The 15,465-nt window shown below is 46.2% G+C and overlaps 1 protein-coding gene across 1 annotated transcript; it reads right to left on the bottom strand.

The window, feature by feature from the left end:
- Window positions 1-10,989: 10,989 nt before the first annotated feature.
- CNPY2 (canopy FGF signaling regulator 2) lies at window positions 10,990-14,544 on the bottom strand. The gene is made up of 6 exons (XM_080706278.1): window positions 14,537-14,544; window positions 14,016-14,128; window positions 13,767-13,882; window positions 11,777-11,980; window positions 11,536-11,632; window positions 10,990-11,092 (listed from the first exon to the last, which is right to left on the bottom strand). Exons 2-6 carry the CDS (start codon window positions 14,101-14,103, stop codon window positions 11,049-11,051), a joined length of 549 nt encoding a protein of 182 aa, XP_080562404.1. The 5' UTR covers window positions 14,104-14,128; window positions 14,537-14,544; the 3' UTR covers window positions 10,990-11,048.
- Window positions 14,545-15,465: the final 921 nt, after the last annotated feature.

Here is a 15,465-nt window from a genome sequence, read left to right as displayed (position 1 = left end):
AAGACTACTGGCCTAGAGTTGAAATGATCACATGCTAAAGTCCTGATTCCCACTGACTAGAAAGACACTTAACCTCTGAGCTTAGTTTCACCATCTATAAAATAGGAACAAGATCTATTTCTTAAAGTTGTAAAGATTAAATGACAATGTGTATATGCATGTTGTATGAGTATTGAGTATTTAATGTATATTAGTACTCTGTCCCTTGTTATTCATCCTTGCCCCATAATTTATTTTGCATATATATTTGTGTGTGTGTGTGTGTGTGTATATATATATATGTATATATATATATATATGTAAATAATTTAATAATTTGTTGGGTTATTTTTGTGGGGGTGGGTGTAGCACTAAGGATTGAATCCAGGGGCAATCTACCTTTGAGCTACACCCTCAGCCCTATTTTTTTTCGCAGTACTGGGGATGGAACCCAGGGGATGGAACCTCTGAGTGACACTCCCAGCCCTATTTATTTTTATTTTTTATTTTGAAACAGGGTCTCACTGAGTTGCAAAGGGCCTCAGTAAGTAGTAACTGAGGCTGTCTTTGAACCACAATTCTCCTGTCTCAGCCTCCTAAATGCTGGGATTACAAGCATGCGCCACCACACCTGGCTCCCCTATTTTTTATTCTAAATTTTGAAATAGGGTCTCACCAAGTTGCAGAAGGCCTAAGTAGCTGAGGCTGGCTGTGAACCTGGGATCCTCCTATGTCAGCCTCCTAAGTACTAAGATTACAAGCATGTGCAACCACACTCGGCTGATGAGTCTTTTTTTTTTTTTTGTACTGAGGATGGAACCCAGGGGCATTCTACCTCTGAGCTAAACTACCAGCCTTTTTTCTTTTTTTTTCTTTTTTGGTACTGGGAATGGAACCCACGGGCATTCAACCTCTGAGCTATACCCCTAGCCCTATTTTTTACTTCTTATTTTTTGAAACAGGGTCTCACTGAGTTGCAAAGGGCCTCAGTAAGTAGTAACTGAGGCTGTCTTTGAACCACAATTCTCCTGTCTCAGCCTCCTAAATGCTGGGATTACAAGCATGCGCCACCACGCCTGGCTCCCCTATTTTTTATTCTAAATTTTGAAACAGGGTCTCACTAAGTTGCAGAAGGCCTAAGTAGCTGAGGCTGGCTGTGGACCTGCAATCTTCCTATCTCAGCCTCCCAAGCTTCTGGTGAGTGACTTTTCCTTTTTTCCTGGTACTGGGAATGGAACCCAGGAGCATTTTTACCTCTGAGCTATACTCCTATCCCTATTTTTTATTCTTTATTTTGAAACAGGGTCTCACTGAGTTGCAAAGGGTCTCACTAAGTCACTTAGGCTGCCCTTAAAACACCATCCTTCGGTCTCAGCCTCTCAAATGCTGGGATTACAAGTGTTCGTCATCACACCCAGCTCTGGTAAATCTACTTTTTTTGCGGGGGGCGGTCTGGAGATGGAATCCAGGGGCATTCAACCTCCAAGCTCTCTCCGGAATGTTGGGATTACAAGCATGTGCCACCACACCCTGCTGTGGTAATCTTTTTTTTTGGGGGGGGGGTCTGGGGATGGAACCCTGGAGCATTCGACCTCTGAGCTATACTCCCTGCCCTATTTTTTCTTTATTTTGAAACCGGGTCTCACTGGGTTGCAGAGAGCCTCACTATGTAGCTGAGGCTGTCTGTGAACCACAATCCTCTGGTCCCAGCCTCCCGAATGCTAGGATTACAAGTGTGCACCACCATGCCTGGCTGATAAATCATTTTTAACAGAAAAAAAAATCCTCTAATAGTTATTTGTTGGCACTAGGCATTGAACCTGGGCATATAACCTATGAGCTACACCCTCAGCCCTTCTTTTTTTTTTCCCCTTCCACTTCCAGGGTTATTCAACCTTTGAGCTACACCCCCACCTTGATTTTACTTTTTTTTTTTTTTTGTGGGTCTAGGGATGGAACCCAGGGGCATTTGACCTCCGAGCTACACCCCCTGCCCTATTTTTTATTCTTTATTTTGAAAGCGGGTCTCACTGAGTTGCAGAGGGCCTCACTTAGTAGCTGAGGCTGTCCGCGAACTGCGATCCTCCAGGTCTCAGCCTCCCGAATGCTGGGATTACAAGCGTGCGCCACCACGCCCGACTCCTGATTTTACTTTTTAACAGGAAACAGGGTCTCACTAGGTTGCTGTGACTGATTTCAAACTTGATCTTCTTGTCTCAGCCTCCCAAGTACTTGGATTACAGAGTGCACCACCACATCTGGCTGCCCTATTTTATTTTGAAACAGGTCTAAGCTACAGAGGGCTAAGTTGCCAAGGCTAGCCTCAAACCTGAGATCCTATTGTCTCAGCCTCTCAAACTCTGGGATTACAAGTGGGATTACAAGTGGGCTCTGGCCTGGCACCTAAAGGTTTCTTTGTTCTTTCTTTCTTTTTGGTGGTACTGGGGATGGAACCTTTCTTCCTCTGGGCTAAGACCTATTTTATACTTTTTTATTTTGAAACAGGGTCTCACTGAGTTGCAAAGGGCCTCACTAAGTAGCTGAGGCTGTGTGCGAACCCAGGTCCTACTTTTTCAGCCTCCCAAGTGCTGGGATTACCAGTGTCACCACCATGCCTGGCTCTCTGATTTTATTTTTATTTATGTATTTATGTATTTATTTATTTATTTGCAGGTCTGGGGTTGGAACCCAGGGGCATTCGACTTCCGAGCTATACCCCCTGCCCTATTTTTATTCTTTTTTTTTTTTTTTTTTTTGGTGGTACTGGGGTTCCTGGAAGCCCTTCTACCTCCGGGCTACACTCCTAGACCTATTTTTTTTTGGAAACAGGGTCCCTATTAAGCTAGCATGGCTGGCTTTGAACCTGCATGATCCTCCTGTCTCTGCCTCCCAAGAGCAGGGATTACAAACATGCGCCACCACGCCCGGCTTTATTCTATTTTGAAACAGGGTCTCACTGAGTTGCAGAGTCTCACTAAGTAGCTGTCCTCGAACCGAGATCCTCTGGTCTCAGCCTCCCGAATGCTGGGATTACAAGCGAGGACCACCACACCCGGCCTCTGATTTTTTTTATTTGGTGGTACTGGGATTCCTGGAAGCCCTTCTACCTCCGGGCTACATTCCCAGACCTATATTTATATTTTTATTTGGAAACAGGGTCTCCTAAGCCAGTGCGCGCAGGTGCTGAGTCACAGAGATGAGTGAATGCTCAAGGTCATGCTTCCCATTACTAAAGGCATTAGGCCTAGACCTTGGTCTTCTGACTTTTACTCCTGTCTCTGCCTCTCAAGCGCGGGGATTACAAGCATGCGCCACCACGCCCGGCTCCGATTTTATTTTTATTATTATTATTTTTTTTGGTGGCACTGGGGGTGGAACCCAGAGGCTTTCTACCTCCGGGCTATACTCCCAGACCTATTTTTTTTTTTAATATTTTATTTGGAAACAGGGTCTCACTTAGTTGCTGATAGCCTCACTAAGTAGCTGAGGCTAGTTTCAAACCCGTGTGATCCTCCTGTCTCAGCCTCCCAAGCACGGGGATTACAAGCATGCGCCACCACACCCAGCTCCGATTTTATTTTATTTTATTTTTTATTTTTTATTTTTGGTGGTACTGGGGTTTCTGGAAGCCCTTCTACCTCCGGGCTACACTCCCAGACCTATTTTTACATTTTTATTTGGAAACAGGGTCTCCTAAATCAGCAGCGCAGCTGGCTTCGAACCTGCGCGATCCTCCTGTCTCTGCTTCCCAAGCGCCGGGATTACAAGCGTGCGCCACCACGCCCGGCTCCGATTTTATTTTTAAACAGGGTCTCACTAGGTTGATAAATCTCACCCCAGCTGGGTGTAGTGATGCATGCTTATAATCTCAGTATTTAGGAGACTGAGACAGGAAGATGGTAGGTTCATAGCCAGTTTGGGCAATTTAGTGAGACTCTCAGGAACCTAATGAGACCCTGATTCCAAATAAGAAATAAAATTCGGCTAGGGAGTCGGGTGTGGTGGCTCAGGCTTGTAATCCCAGCGCTTGGGAGGCTGAGACAATAGGATCACACAGGTTCGAAGCCAGCCTCAGCTATTTAGGGAGGCTCTCACCAATTTAGTGAGACCCTTTCCAAATAAAATATAAAATAGGTCTGGGAGCATAGCCCCGGGGTAGAAAGCCTCTGGGTTCCACCCCCAGTACCACCAAAAAAAAAAAAAAAAAAAATTTGGCTGGGGTGCGGAAGTAACTTGAAGGTAGAATGCCTTTAGGTTCAATCTCTAAGCACCAAAAAAGAAAAAGTCTCATTACTAGCTGAGGATCCTCTTGTCTCAGTCTCCCAAGTACTGGAGTACTGGGATTACAAGCATGCGCCACCACACCAGACTATTTTTTTTTTTGTAATGGAATTGGGGATTGAACCCTGGCCAAGGGCATTCTACCTCTGAGCCTTGTTTTTTATTCTTTTATTCTTTTTTTTTTTTTTTTTTTTTTTTTTTTTTTTTTTTTTTTTTTGTGGGACTGGGGATGGAACCCAAGGGCATTCAACCTCCAAGCTACACCCACTGCCCCATTTTTTAATTCTTTATATTCTTTACTTATTTGTAGTACTGGGGGTGGAATCCAGAGGCTTTCTACCTCCGGGCTATACTCCCAGACCTATTTTATACTTTATTTGGAAACAGGGTCTCACTAAGTTGCTGAGAGCCTCACTAAGTAGCTCAGGCTGGCTTCGAACCTGTGCGATCCTCCTGTCTCAGCCTCCCAAGCGCGGGGATTACAAGTGTGCGCCACAACGCTCGGCTCAGTTGGCTGTTTTTAAAGGAATACATTTTTGTTGTTGTTTGGGATAGAGTTTCACTGTGTTGCTCAGACTGGTCTCCAAACATGGTTTCAAAAGATTCTCTACCTCAGCAGTAGCTGGGACTACCAGTATATACAACTGCATCCAGCTAAAGGACTACATTTTCACATAATAAATTTCCTAGTTAAGCCGGGTGTTCAAGGCCAGTCTCAGCTACTTAGTGAGGCTCTTTGCAACTCAGTGAGACCGTTTCAAAATAAAGAATAAAAAATAGGTCTGGGAGTGTATCCCGGAGGTAGAAGGGTTTCCAAGAACCCCAGTACCACCAAAAAAAAAAAAAAAAATCCTGGTTACACTAGGACTACCCCCCCCAGGGCATTTGACCTTCAAGCTACACCCCCTGCCCTATTTTTTATTCTTTAGTTTGAAACAGGGTCTCACTAAGTTGCAGAGGGCCTCACTAAGTAGCTAAGGCTGGCCGCGAACCATGATCCTCCGGTCTCAGCCTCCTGAATTCTGGGGTTACAAGCATGCGTCACCACGCCCGGCTTACACTAGGATATTTAATCATGTCTTTGGAAATGCTTATTTAAGTTCTAACATTTGTGTATGTGTGGTACTGGGGATTGAACCCCGGGACATTCTACCTCTGAAGTACATCCCCAGACCTATTTTTTTTTTCTTGTGGTATTGGGGTTCCTGGAAACCTTTCTACCTCCGGGCTACACTCCCAGACCTACTTTTTTATATTTTTATTTGGAAACAGGGTCTCTTAAAGCAGCGAAGCTGGCTTCGAACCAGCGCGATTCTCCTGTCTCCGCCTCCCAGATTACAAGCGTGCACCACCACTCCCTGCCTATTTTTTTTAATATATATTATTTTAAATTTATTTATTTATTTATTGCGATACTGGGGATAGAACCCAGGGGCATTCTACCTGTGAGCTACACCCCCAGCCCTATTTTTTATTCTTTATTTTTGAAACAGTGTCTCATTAAGTTGTGGAGGGGAGCCGGGCATGGTGGCGCACGCTTGTAATCCCAGCATTTGGGAGGCTGAGACCTGGAGGATCGCGGTTCGCGGACAGCCTCAGCTACTTAGTGAGGCCCTCTGCAACTCAGTGAGACCCGGTTTCAAAATAAAAGAATAAAAAATAGGGCAGGGGGTGTAGCCCGGAGGTCAAATGCCCCTGGGTTCCATCCCCAGACCCGCAAAAAAAAAAAAGTTGTGGAGGGCCTCACTAAATAGCCGAGGCTGTCCATGAACCACAATCCTCCGGTCTCAGCCTCCCGAATGCTGGGATTACAAGCATGCATCACCACGCCCGGCAGACCTATTTTTTTAAATTTTTTTTTAAACAGGGTCATGCTAGGTTGATTAGAGTCTCACTACTTGCTGAGGCTGTCTTCAAACCCACGATCCTCCTGTCTCAGCCTCCCAAGTACTAGGATTACAGGCCTGTGCCATTATGCCCAGCCTGTATTCTAATATTTTACTGATAAAACTAAATTCTAGAAGGCATCTAAAGCTTAAAGTGCAATTAGATTTACAAGATTAAAAATTATGGACTCTAGCAAATATGAAACTAGAACAATTTGTTGTAGTGAGCTTTCAGAAAGGTTCAGATTAATTAATGGATCCTTTTTTGGTACCAGTGCTTGAACCTAGGGACATTCTACCTCTGAGGTATACTCCCAGCCCTTATTATTTTTTATGCTGCAATAGGGTCTCACTAAATTGCCAAGACTGGCACTGAACCTTCTCAGCCTCCCAAGTAGTGGAATTATAGGTGTGGAACACTAGGCCCAGCTCATGGATCCCTTGTGGTATGAATTAAAAGATGTGCAAAGTAGAACCTGGCATGGTGGCACATGCCTGTATACTCAGTATTTGGGAGACCGAAACAAGAGGATCCCGGTTCAAGGATAGCCTCAGTGCGTAGTAAAACTTTCATCAACACAGCAAGATCCTGTGTCAAAATAAAATAGAGGTAGGGGTGTAGCTTGGAGGTAGAATGCTCCTGTGTTCAATCCGTAGTCACACACACACACACACACACACACACACACACACACACACACACTGCAAAGTATCTCCTCCTAACACTGTTAGCATAGAAGCAAGAAAATAACTTCCATCCCTTCCTGTGTAGGATGCATCCCTGTATAGCCATGGCAGATTCTGAGGCTGAAAAGTTCTTGAGGTGTGCCTTTACAAACCAGTGATGTGTGTCATAAGTAATTTGTTGATCCTGAATAATGCTAAATTTATTTTATTAAAACTTGTGAATAAGCCGGGCATGGTGGTGCATGTTTGTAATCCCAGCATTTGGGAGGTTGAGACAGGAGGATCTGGGTTCATGGACAGCCTCAGCTTAGTGAGGCCCTTTGCAACCAGTGAGACCCTGTTTCAAAAGTAAAGACTAAAAAATAGGGCTGAGCATGTAGCCTGGAGGTAAAATGCCACTGGGTCCCATCCCCAGTACCACAAAAACAAAAAAAACTTGTGAATGATTTTATTTATTTATTTATTCATTCATTCATTTAGTGGTACTGGGGATTGAACCTAGGAACAATTTATCTCCAATTTACACCTCAATTTACCCTATCCCCCCCCCCCCCCGTGGCACTGGGGATTGAACCCAGAGGCATTCTACCTCTGAGCTAAACCCCCAGCCTGATTTTATTTCTTATTTGGAAACAGGATCTAAGTTGCAAAGGGCCTCACTAAGCTGTGGAGGCTGGCTTCAAACCTGCAGCCAAGTACTGGGATTACAAATGTGCACCACCACAGGGTCTCACTAAATTGCAGAGGGCCTCACTAAGCAACTGAGGCTGGTGGGTGAACCTGTGATCCTGTTTCAGCCTCCCAAATACTGGGAGTACAAGCATGTGCCATCACACCTGGTTGAATAATTTATTTTGTAAATTAAAAGTTTCAAGTTTCATACAAGAGTACTTTCACTTATGCCTTTACTCTTTTGGTACTGGGGGGTCAAACTAAGGGGAATTCTAGCTCTAAGATTCACCTCTGCTTCTATATTTTTTTAGTTTTATTAGAAAACAGGATCTTGCTAGGTTGATGAGAGTCTCACTACTTGCTGAGGCTGTCCTCAAACCTATGATTCTCCTGTCTCAGCCTCCCAAGCACTGGGATTACAGGCATGTGCCACCAAACCTGGCTTACTTATACTCTTTATATTTCTTTTTTTTTTGTGTGTGTGTGGGTCTGGAACCCAGAGGCATTTTACCTCCAAGCTATACCCTCTGCCCTGCTTTTTTATTCTTTATTTTGAGACAGGGTCTCACTAAGTTGCAAAGGGCCTCACTAAGTAGTTGAGGCTGTCCGCAAACTGCAATCCTATGGTCTCAGCCTCCCGAATGCTGGGATTACAAGCCTGCACCACCACGCCCGGCTTTACTCTTTATATTTCTGATGAGGTGTGTGTGTGTGTGTGTGTGTGTGTGTGTGTGTGTGTGTGTGTGTGTTGCTGGGAATTGAACCCTGGGGCATTCTACCTCCGAGCTACACCCCCAGTCCTATTTTTCATTATTTTGAAACAGGGTCTCACTGAATTGCAAAGAACCTCATTAAGTAACTGAGGCTGGCTTTGAACCTATGCAATACTCCTGTCTCAGCCTCCCAAATGCTGGGATTACAAGAGTGTGCCAACACACCCATCTTGAAATATTTATTGAATTGTTTTCTCCTTAAGACATTCCTGGGACAGAAAAGTTCCATTCTAAACTAAGATATCTTAGGATGCGGGTGTTTAAGAAATTCCTTTCTTTTTGATGGTACTGAGGATTGAACCACTACCTTCAAGCTATATCCCCAGCCCAATTTTATTTCTTATTTAGAAACAGGGTCTCACCAGGTTGATGAGAGTCTCACTACTTGCTGAGGCTGTCCTCGAACTTGCAATCTTTCTGTCTCAGCCTCCCAGATACTGGGATGACAAGTGTGGGCCACCAAGCCCAGCTAAGAAATTCCTTTGTCTTCATCTTTTGTGATGCTGGGGATCAAACTCAGGTTCTCCTGCACATTAGGCAAGGTTTCTAGCCCTGAGCTAAATCCCCCTGGCCTGTTTAAGAAGTTTTTAAAAAGGAAGCTACCATTTATTTATTTATTTATCTATTTATTTATTTATTTGCGGGTCTGGGGCTGGAACCCAGGGGCATTTGACCTCTGAGCTACACACCCAGCTCTATTTTTTTTTTTTTTATTCTTTTATTTTGAAACCGGGCCTCACTGAGTTGCAGAGGGCCTCACTAAGTAGCTGAGGTTGTCCACAAACCACTATCTTCCGTTCTCACCCTCCTGAATGCTGGGATTACAAATTTGTGCCACCAAACCTGGTTCCCAGTCCTAATTTTATTCTTTTTTAAAATTTCTATTTATTTATTAATTTTATTTTCTTGCGGGTCTGGGGATAGAACATAGGGGCATTCGACCTCTGAGCTACACCCCCTGACATATTTTTTATTCTTTATTTTGAAACCGGGTCTCACTGAGTTGCAGAGGGCCTCACTAAGTAGCTGAGGCTGGTCTGAACCGCGACCTCTGGTCTCAGCCTCCTAAATGCTGGGATTACAATCCTGTGCCACATGCCTGGCTTTTATTTTTGAAACAGGGCCTCACTAAGTAACTAAGGCTCTCTGGGAACCACAATCCTCCTGTCTCAGCCTCCCAATGCTGGAATTACAAGTGTGTGCTACCATGCCCGGAAACTAGTAAGACCCTTTTTCAAAATAAAAAATAAAATAGGGCTGTGAGTATGGGCTGGAATTAGAATGCCCTTGGATTTAATCCCCAGTATGGAAACAAACAAAAGCGAACACTCCTTACCTGAGCTGTCCCTATCCGATAAACCCTTGCTTTTCAGCTGAATTGATGATATCCACTTTTCCCCTTCCTGTCACTGCTCTTGCTGGTCCCTCCATCTGGAAGGGCAGGGAGGGAAGAATAATGCATGTCCATTATTTCCATTAGACTTAACCCTGTCTATGTTGTTTTTTGTTGTTGTTGTTTTTGGTATTAGATATGGAACCCTGGGGGCTTTCTACCTCCAGGATATACTCCCAGACCTATTTTATATTTTATTTGGTAACAGGGTCTTACTAAGTTGCTGAGAGCCTCACTAAATAGCTGAGGCTGGCTTTGAATCTGTGCAATCCTCCTGTCTCAGCCTCCCAAATACTGGGATTACAAGTGTGTGCCACCACACCTGGCTAACCCTATCTTTATGGGGTATTTTTTTGTTTTCGTTTTGTTTTTGTGGTACTGGGGGTGGAACCCAGAGGCTTTCTACCTTCGGGCTATACTCCTAGACCTTTTTAATATTTTTTATTTGGAAACAGGGTCTCACTAAATTGCTGAGAGCCTCGCTAAGCAGCTGAGGCTGACTTCGAACCCATGTGATCCTCCTGTCTCAGTCTCCCAAGCGCGGGGATTACAAGCATGCGCCACCACGCCCGGCTGTTTTTTTTTTGGGGGGGTGGTGTCTGGGGATGGAACTCAGGGGCATTCGACCACCGAGCTACACTCCCTGCCCTATTTTTTATTTTTATTTTCTTGAAACTGGGTCTCACTGAGTTGCAAAGGGCCTCACTAAGTAGCCGAGGCTGTCCGCAAACCACGATCCTCCGGTCTCAGCCTCCCAAATGCTGGGATTACAAGCGTGCACCACCACGCCTGGCTGTCTTTATGTTTTATTAGCACGAATATAAGGAATTTCTAGAATCCTATACAACTACTTTTTGAAATAGGGTCTGAGTGAGGCAAAGGCCTCACTAAGTAGCCGAGGCTGGCCAGGAACCGAGATCCTCCTGTCTCAGCCTCCCAAATGCTGGTAATACAAACGTGCACCACCACACCCAGCTACTACTATACTGTTACTTATGTTCCCCGATAACTCACAGAGTTCCTCTTTTCTCCTTAATTAGGCTCTAAGCACATTGTATTGCATGCACACTGAATAAAAGCTTATTTAGTGCATAAGTGGAACAGAATCTCAGAAGGTAAAGGAATGAAAGGTTAAAGTCCCTCCTCACTTTGTGCCGTACCAACCCAAACTCTTCCTTCCTCTGCATTATTTCTGTCTGCAATCCCCTCAACAAGCCTAATGTAAGGGCCAATTCTGGACATGAAAAGACAACACAGTTTTACTTTTGGTTTCATATTTTTTCAGTTCATTTCCATAAAAACATAATATAAAAGGCAGTGCCACCATCTTCCCCTTCCAAGGTGAGTCATCAAGCGGGTCTGGGCTGCTCCAGTGGTTCATAGCTCATCATGAGATATGTGCAGAGGATGGTCACATAGATCTGCAAATAGCATATAACAATTAAAAGAAAATGCCACTGGTATCCTGATGTACACAACACTCAAGAAAATACTCAAAACCAAACCGGCATACATACCAACCACCACTATTCAAAAACACATGCTTATAAATAACATCTTCCCTGCCCCCTCACCTGTAGCTCAGATCAGGGAACCACCATTTGGGGGGGGGGGTGCTGGGGATAAAACCCAGGGCTTTATGTATGGTAGGCAAGCACTTTATCACTGAGCCACATCTTTAGCCTCCTGGAACCACCAATTTTGAGAGCTGATGGAGAATGGAGAGAAACAACCCCAGTCCCTAAGCCAAGGGAAATGGAAGCCAACTCTGGATGTAATAGCAGAGGCTTGGGGGATGGGGAGATGGAAATGTGCCAGGTTCCACAAGGCTGTGAGAACAGGAGATAGACTGGGGGTAGCTTACCTGTTCGCTTACTGCAAAGTTTGTCTTTAACATTGTCAGCCTCTCGGGAAAAGAATTCAATAAGCTCATCCTCATATTCCTCCACAATGCTCTCACACTGCCAACACGAGGGAGAAACGAGTGACACAGGGCAGCAAGTAAAGGCCTCTTGCTCCCACCTCCAGAGAGGGACAAGGATACTGACCCAACTTCCCACTTGGGTTCTCCAACAACCCCCCTAATTTCCAAGGCCATGGCTCACCGCAAACTTGAGGGTGCCACTGATATCTGAGTCAATTCGGATGCCCTGTAGGTCAAGTTCACTGGATTCTCCATTCCGGCCCACAACACGTACGTAGTTTTTGCGATGGGTGGAAGGGTCAATCTGTTCCCCATACTCCTTCATTCGGTCACATACCTCCTCTAGCAGCTCGGTGAGGTGGGCCTCTGAGCGGGCATACGGTACCTAGAAATGTCCTCAGCCTTGGGTCACTCTCTTCTACCTTGAACATTAGTAATTTATATCCTTCTAAATCTTGCTCAACCAACCAATTCTAAAACATCTTTAATTAAAAACAGTATGCCAGGCATGGTGGCACATGCCTATAGGTCCAATACTTGGGAGGCTGAGACAGGTTGATCACAGGTTCATAATGAGACTCAGCAACCTATTGAGACCCTGTTAAACTAAAAAATAAAACAGAGCTGGCTCAGAGGTAGAATTCCCCAGGGTTCAATCCCTAGTACCAAAAAACTAAAAACAGTATAATTTGTTTCAAGATACTTTCAAAATATCTTATTTTGCTTGATTATATAATCCTAAATGGTAAGACAAATACGTATAGCTCCAATAACAGATAAATGAACTCTTTGACAAACTCTAATAAGCCTTTTTCTTTTTCCTTTTTTTGTGAGTGTGGTACTGGGGATTGAACCCAGAGGCGCATTCTACCTCTGAGTTATACCCCCATCCCTTTTTACTTTTTATTTCTTTGCTACTACGGACTGAACCCAGGAGCATTCTACCTCCGAGCTACACCCCCAGCCCTATTGTGTGTGTGTGTGTGGGGGGGTACTGGGGATGGAACACAGAAGCATTCTACCTCCGAGCTACACCCCCAGCCCTATTTTTTAGTCCTTTTTATGTTTGAAGCAGGGTCCACTGAGTTACGAAGGGCCTAAGTAGTAGCAAAGGCTGTCCATGAACTGTAATCCTCCCATCGCAGCCTCCTGAAAGCTGGGATTACAAGCATGCGCCACTATGCCCGGGCCCCAGCCCTATTTGTTTTTTACTTTGAAACAGTCTTGCTAGGTTGCTGAGAGTCTCACTACTTCTTGAGGCTCTCCTGGAATCTGGGATTCCCTTGTCTCAGCCTCCCAAGTACTGAGGTTACAAGCACGCATGGTTTATTTTTTATTTTGAAACAGGTTTTCACTAAGTTGCTGAGGCTGGTCTCAAAACTGTGACCCTCCTATTGCTGCCTCCCAAGTACTGGGATTACAGACATGCACCACCACATCCAGCTTTATTTTTTTTATTTTGAAACAAGTTCTCACTAAGTTGTTGAGGCTGGCCACAAACCTGTGATCCTCCTGTCTCAGCCTCCCAAATACTTGTATTATAGGTGTGCAATACCGTATTGGGCTTTGTTCTTTACCTTTCAATTCCCAAATTCTTGCGGATGTAGGTAATATATTTATTGGTATTAAAATGAGATGAATTCCTACCCTCAGTAAGACAGCATGAGAGAAGTAATGTAGGCGCTGAGGATAACAGTTCTGAAAGCACTTCACAGGTATCATAACCTTGTGTCTGTATATTTTGCTCACTAGGTATAGCTATGTGTGTGTGTGTGTGTGTGTGTGTAAATATATATGTATAAAATATGTTATGAGTCAACTAAAATAATTTCCTAATTACATGGATAAGACCGTTTATTCTTTTTAAAATGAATGTATGAATATCACAGTGCTATAGTAAAGGGGAAATCATATGGGTTAGAGGTGGAGAAGGGTCCTGTTCAGATTCCTTGTCTGCTAATAAGTTCTAGGGCAGATACAAAAGCATTAAGATTTGGAGCCAGGAAGCAAGTACATAGGGCTTAACTCTCCAGCCTCTTCCAAATGAGACAGAGCCCAATCTTTTAGATACTTCTCAGGTTTGTTTTTCTTCACTTAAACCCAGGTCCTTCCTTGAGTTCTCATTCCTAGCCAGAGCAAGCTACTTTATTTGGGAGAACAGTAACAGTTACCTCCACCACTGACTGGCTGCCATCTGGATTGATCCGGAAAGATCCCATCTGAATGGTCTTCTTGGGATCCACTTGGGCAATTTCCCACTCTAGTTCATCCACCAGAGCCCTGCAAGCTGGTGTAAGGAGAGAGAATGGCAGGGGTCGAGGGAGGAGAATGCGATCAATCCGGGGATTCGAGTTCATCTCTCCTGCCTTGGGTCTCTGTGCCTCCCGAGGCTCTGCTTCCTCCCACTCCTCTGCGTTTACCTCCACAGTGTAGATCCTGGCTCCTTCGGGCCCAAGCAGTTCCCAGCAGGGCCCCCAGAAGCAGTGCCTGCCAACCCCAGCCTCTCATCTTTAACGTAACGGGGTCGCTCCACCTAGGTTTATGTGGAAATAAAATACAGGAGTGAGCAGCGGACTCCATCCCCCTCCCGGCCCCCCTCCCCGCTCTTTAAAGGCCCCGGTGTCTCTACTTTCCAGGAAATGGCCGGCACACAAAAGGGCTCCTCTGTGCAAGCGCTGGAGGGCCCCATTCCCGGGCGGTGGACGGGAGCGAGCTCTGGACTTGGGACTCCCGGGAGCGGAGGCCCTGGGTGTTTTCGCACTGGCCGCCCGGGGTTCACAGGGCTGTGGCGGCTACCGAATGGAGGCCGATAATTCTAAGAGGACCGCAGGCTCGGGCAGGTGGGGGCGCCGGCAGGGAGCCCGGAGTCCGGCCGGGAGAGCGGGGGAGACTCAGTAAGCAGGGCCGGCGCGGGCCCAGCACCGAGGTACCTGGTCCTCACCTCCGGCCTGCAGGCGGCTGCCCGAGCAGACGGCCCAGTCCGGGACCCACCACGGCCTTCCGCCGTCCCGCCCCTGCTCCCGGCCGCGCCGAGGGCGGCGCTGGAGGCCGCCGACTCTCTCGGGCCTGGGCGCCCGCCCCGGCCCGCCGCGGGGAGGAGCTGTGCACCGCGGCGCCTGCAGCGGCCGCCCGCCCGCGCCGCCCGCCAACTCTCGCGCGAGCTCGGGGCGGGGCGGGGTCCCGCTGCGCGCGTCGGCCCGGCCGCCCGGACCCCGAGAGCTGCGCGGCGGAGGCGCGAGAGGCCCGGGAGGACGGGAAACTACATCTCCCAGGCAGCCCCGCGGCGCGGCCACGTCTTCTGTCCCGACCTACGGTTCTCAAAAGAAACCGGGGCTTATCAGCGTGTGCGCCTAACTGGTAAGCAAACCGTGTAAGTCTTCAAACCACCGGAGGGACTAGACAGCTACAATAAAGACAACATTGGCCTGGCGTGGTAATCACAGGAGGCTTGGGCGGCTGAGACAAGGAGGGTCGCGGGTTCGAGGACAGCCTCCGCAAGTAGTAAGACCCATTTGTGTGCAGCAAGACCTTATTTCAAAATAAAAATAAAATAGGGCTGAAGGTCAAGCTCTGAGGTAGAATACCTCTGGTTGAATCCCCAGTGCCACAAAACGAACAAAAAAGACCTTGTCCAGGAAACATTTATATCCATAATTTTGGACTACAGAACTTTACCTTTGCTGTGTGTGTGTGTGTGTGTGTGTGTGTGTGTGTTACTAGGGATGGAACCCAGGGGCATTCTACCTCTGAACTACACCCCAGCCCTATTTTTTATTCTTTATTTTGAAACAGGGTCTCACTGAGTTGCAAAGGGCCTCACTAAGTAGCCAAGGCCTTCTGTGAACCGCGATCCTCCGGTCTCAACCTCCC

This window comes from Muscardinus avellanarius (assembly GCF_963383645.1).
Source record: "Muscardinus avellanarius genome assembly, chromosome: 11".
Classification (NCBI taxonomy): Eukaryota; Metazoa; Chordata; class Mammalia; order Rodentia; family Gliridae; genus Muscardinus; species Muscardinus avellanarius.
Note: the sequence above shows the minus strand (reverse complement) of the source record. Positions and strands in the feature narration are given on the sequence as shown.

Excerpts from the sequence above, each read along its gene's own strand:
- CNPY2 (XM_080706278.1), bottom strand. The coding sequence starts at position 14,103 with ATGAGAGGCTGGGGTTGGCAGGCACTGCTTCTGGGGGCCCTGCTGGGA. Across the intron at positions 11,981-13,766 it reads GCAGCCAGTCAGTGGTGGAG|GTACCGTATGCCCGCTCAGA; the intron begins GTAACTGTTACT and ends GGACATTTCTAG. Across the intron at positions 11,093-11,535 it reads ACTTTGCAGTAAGCGAACAG|ATCTATGTGACCATCCTCTG; the intron begins GTAAGCTACCCC and ends TGCTATTTGCAG.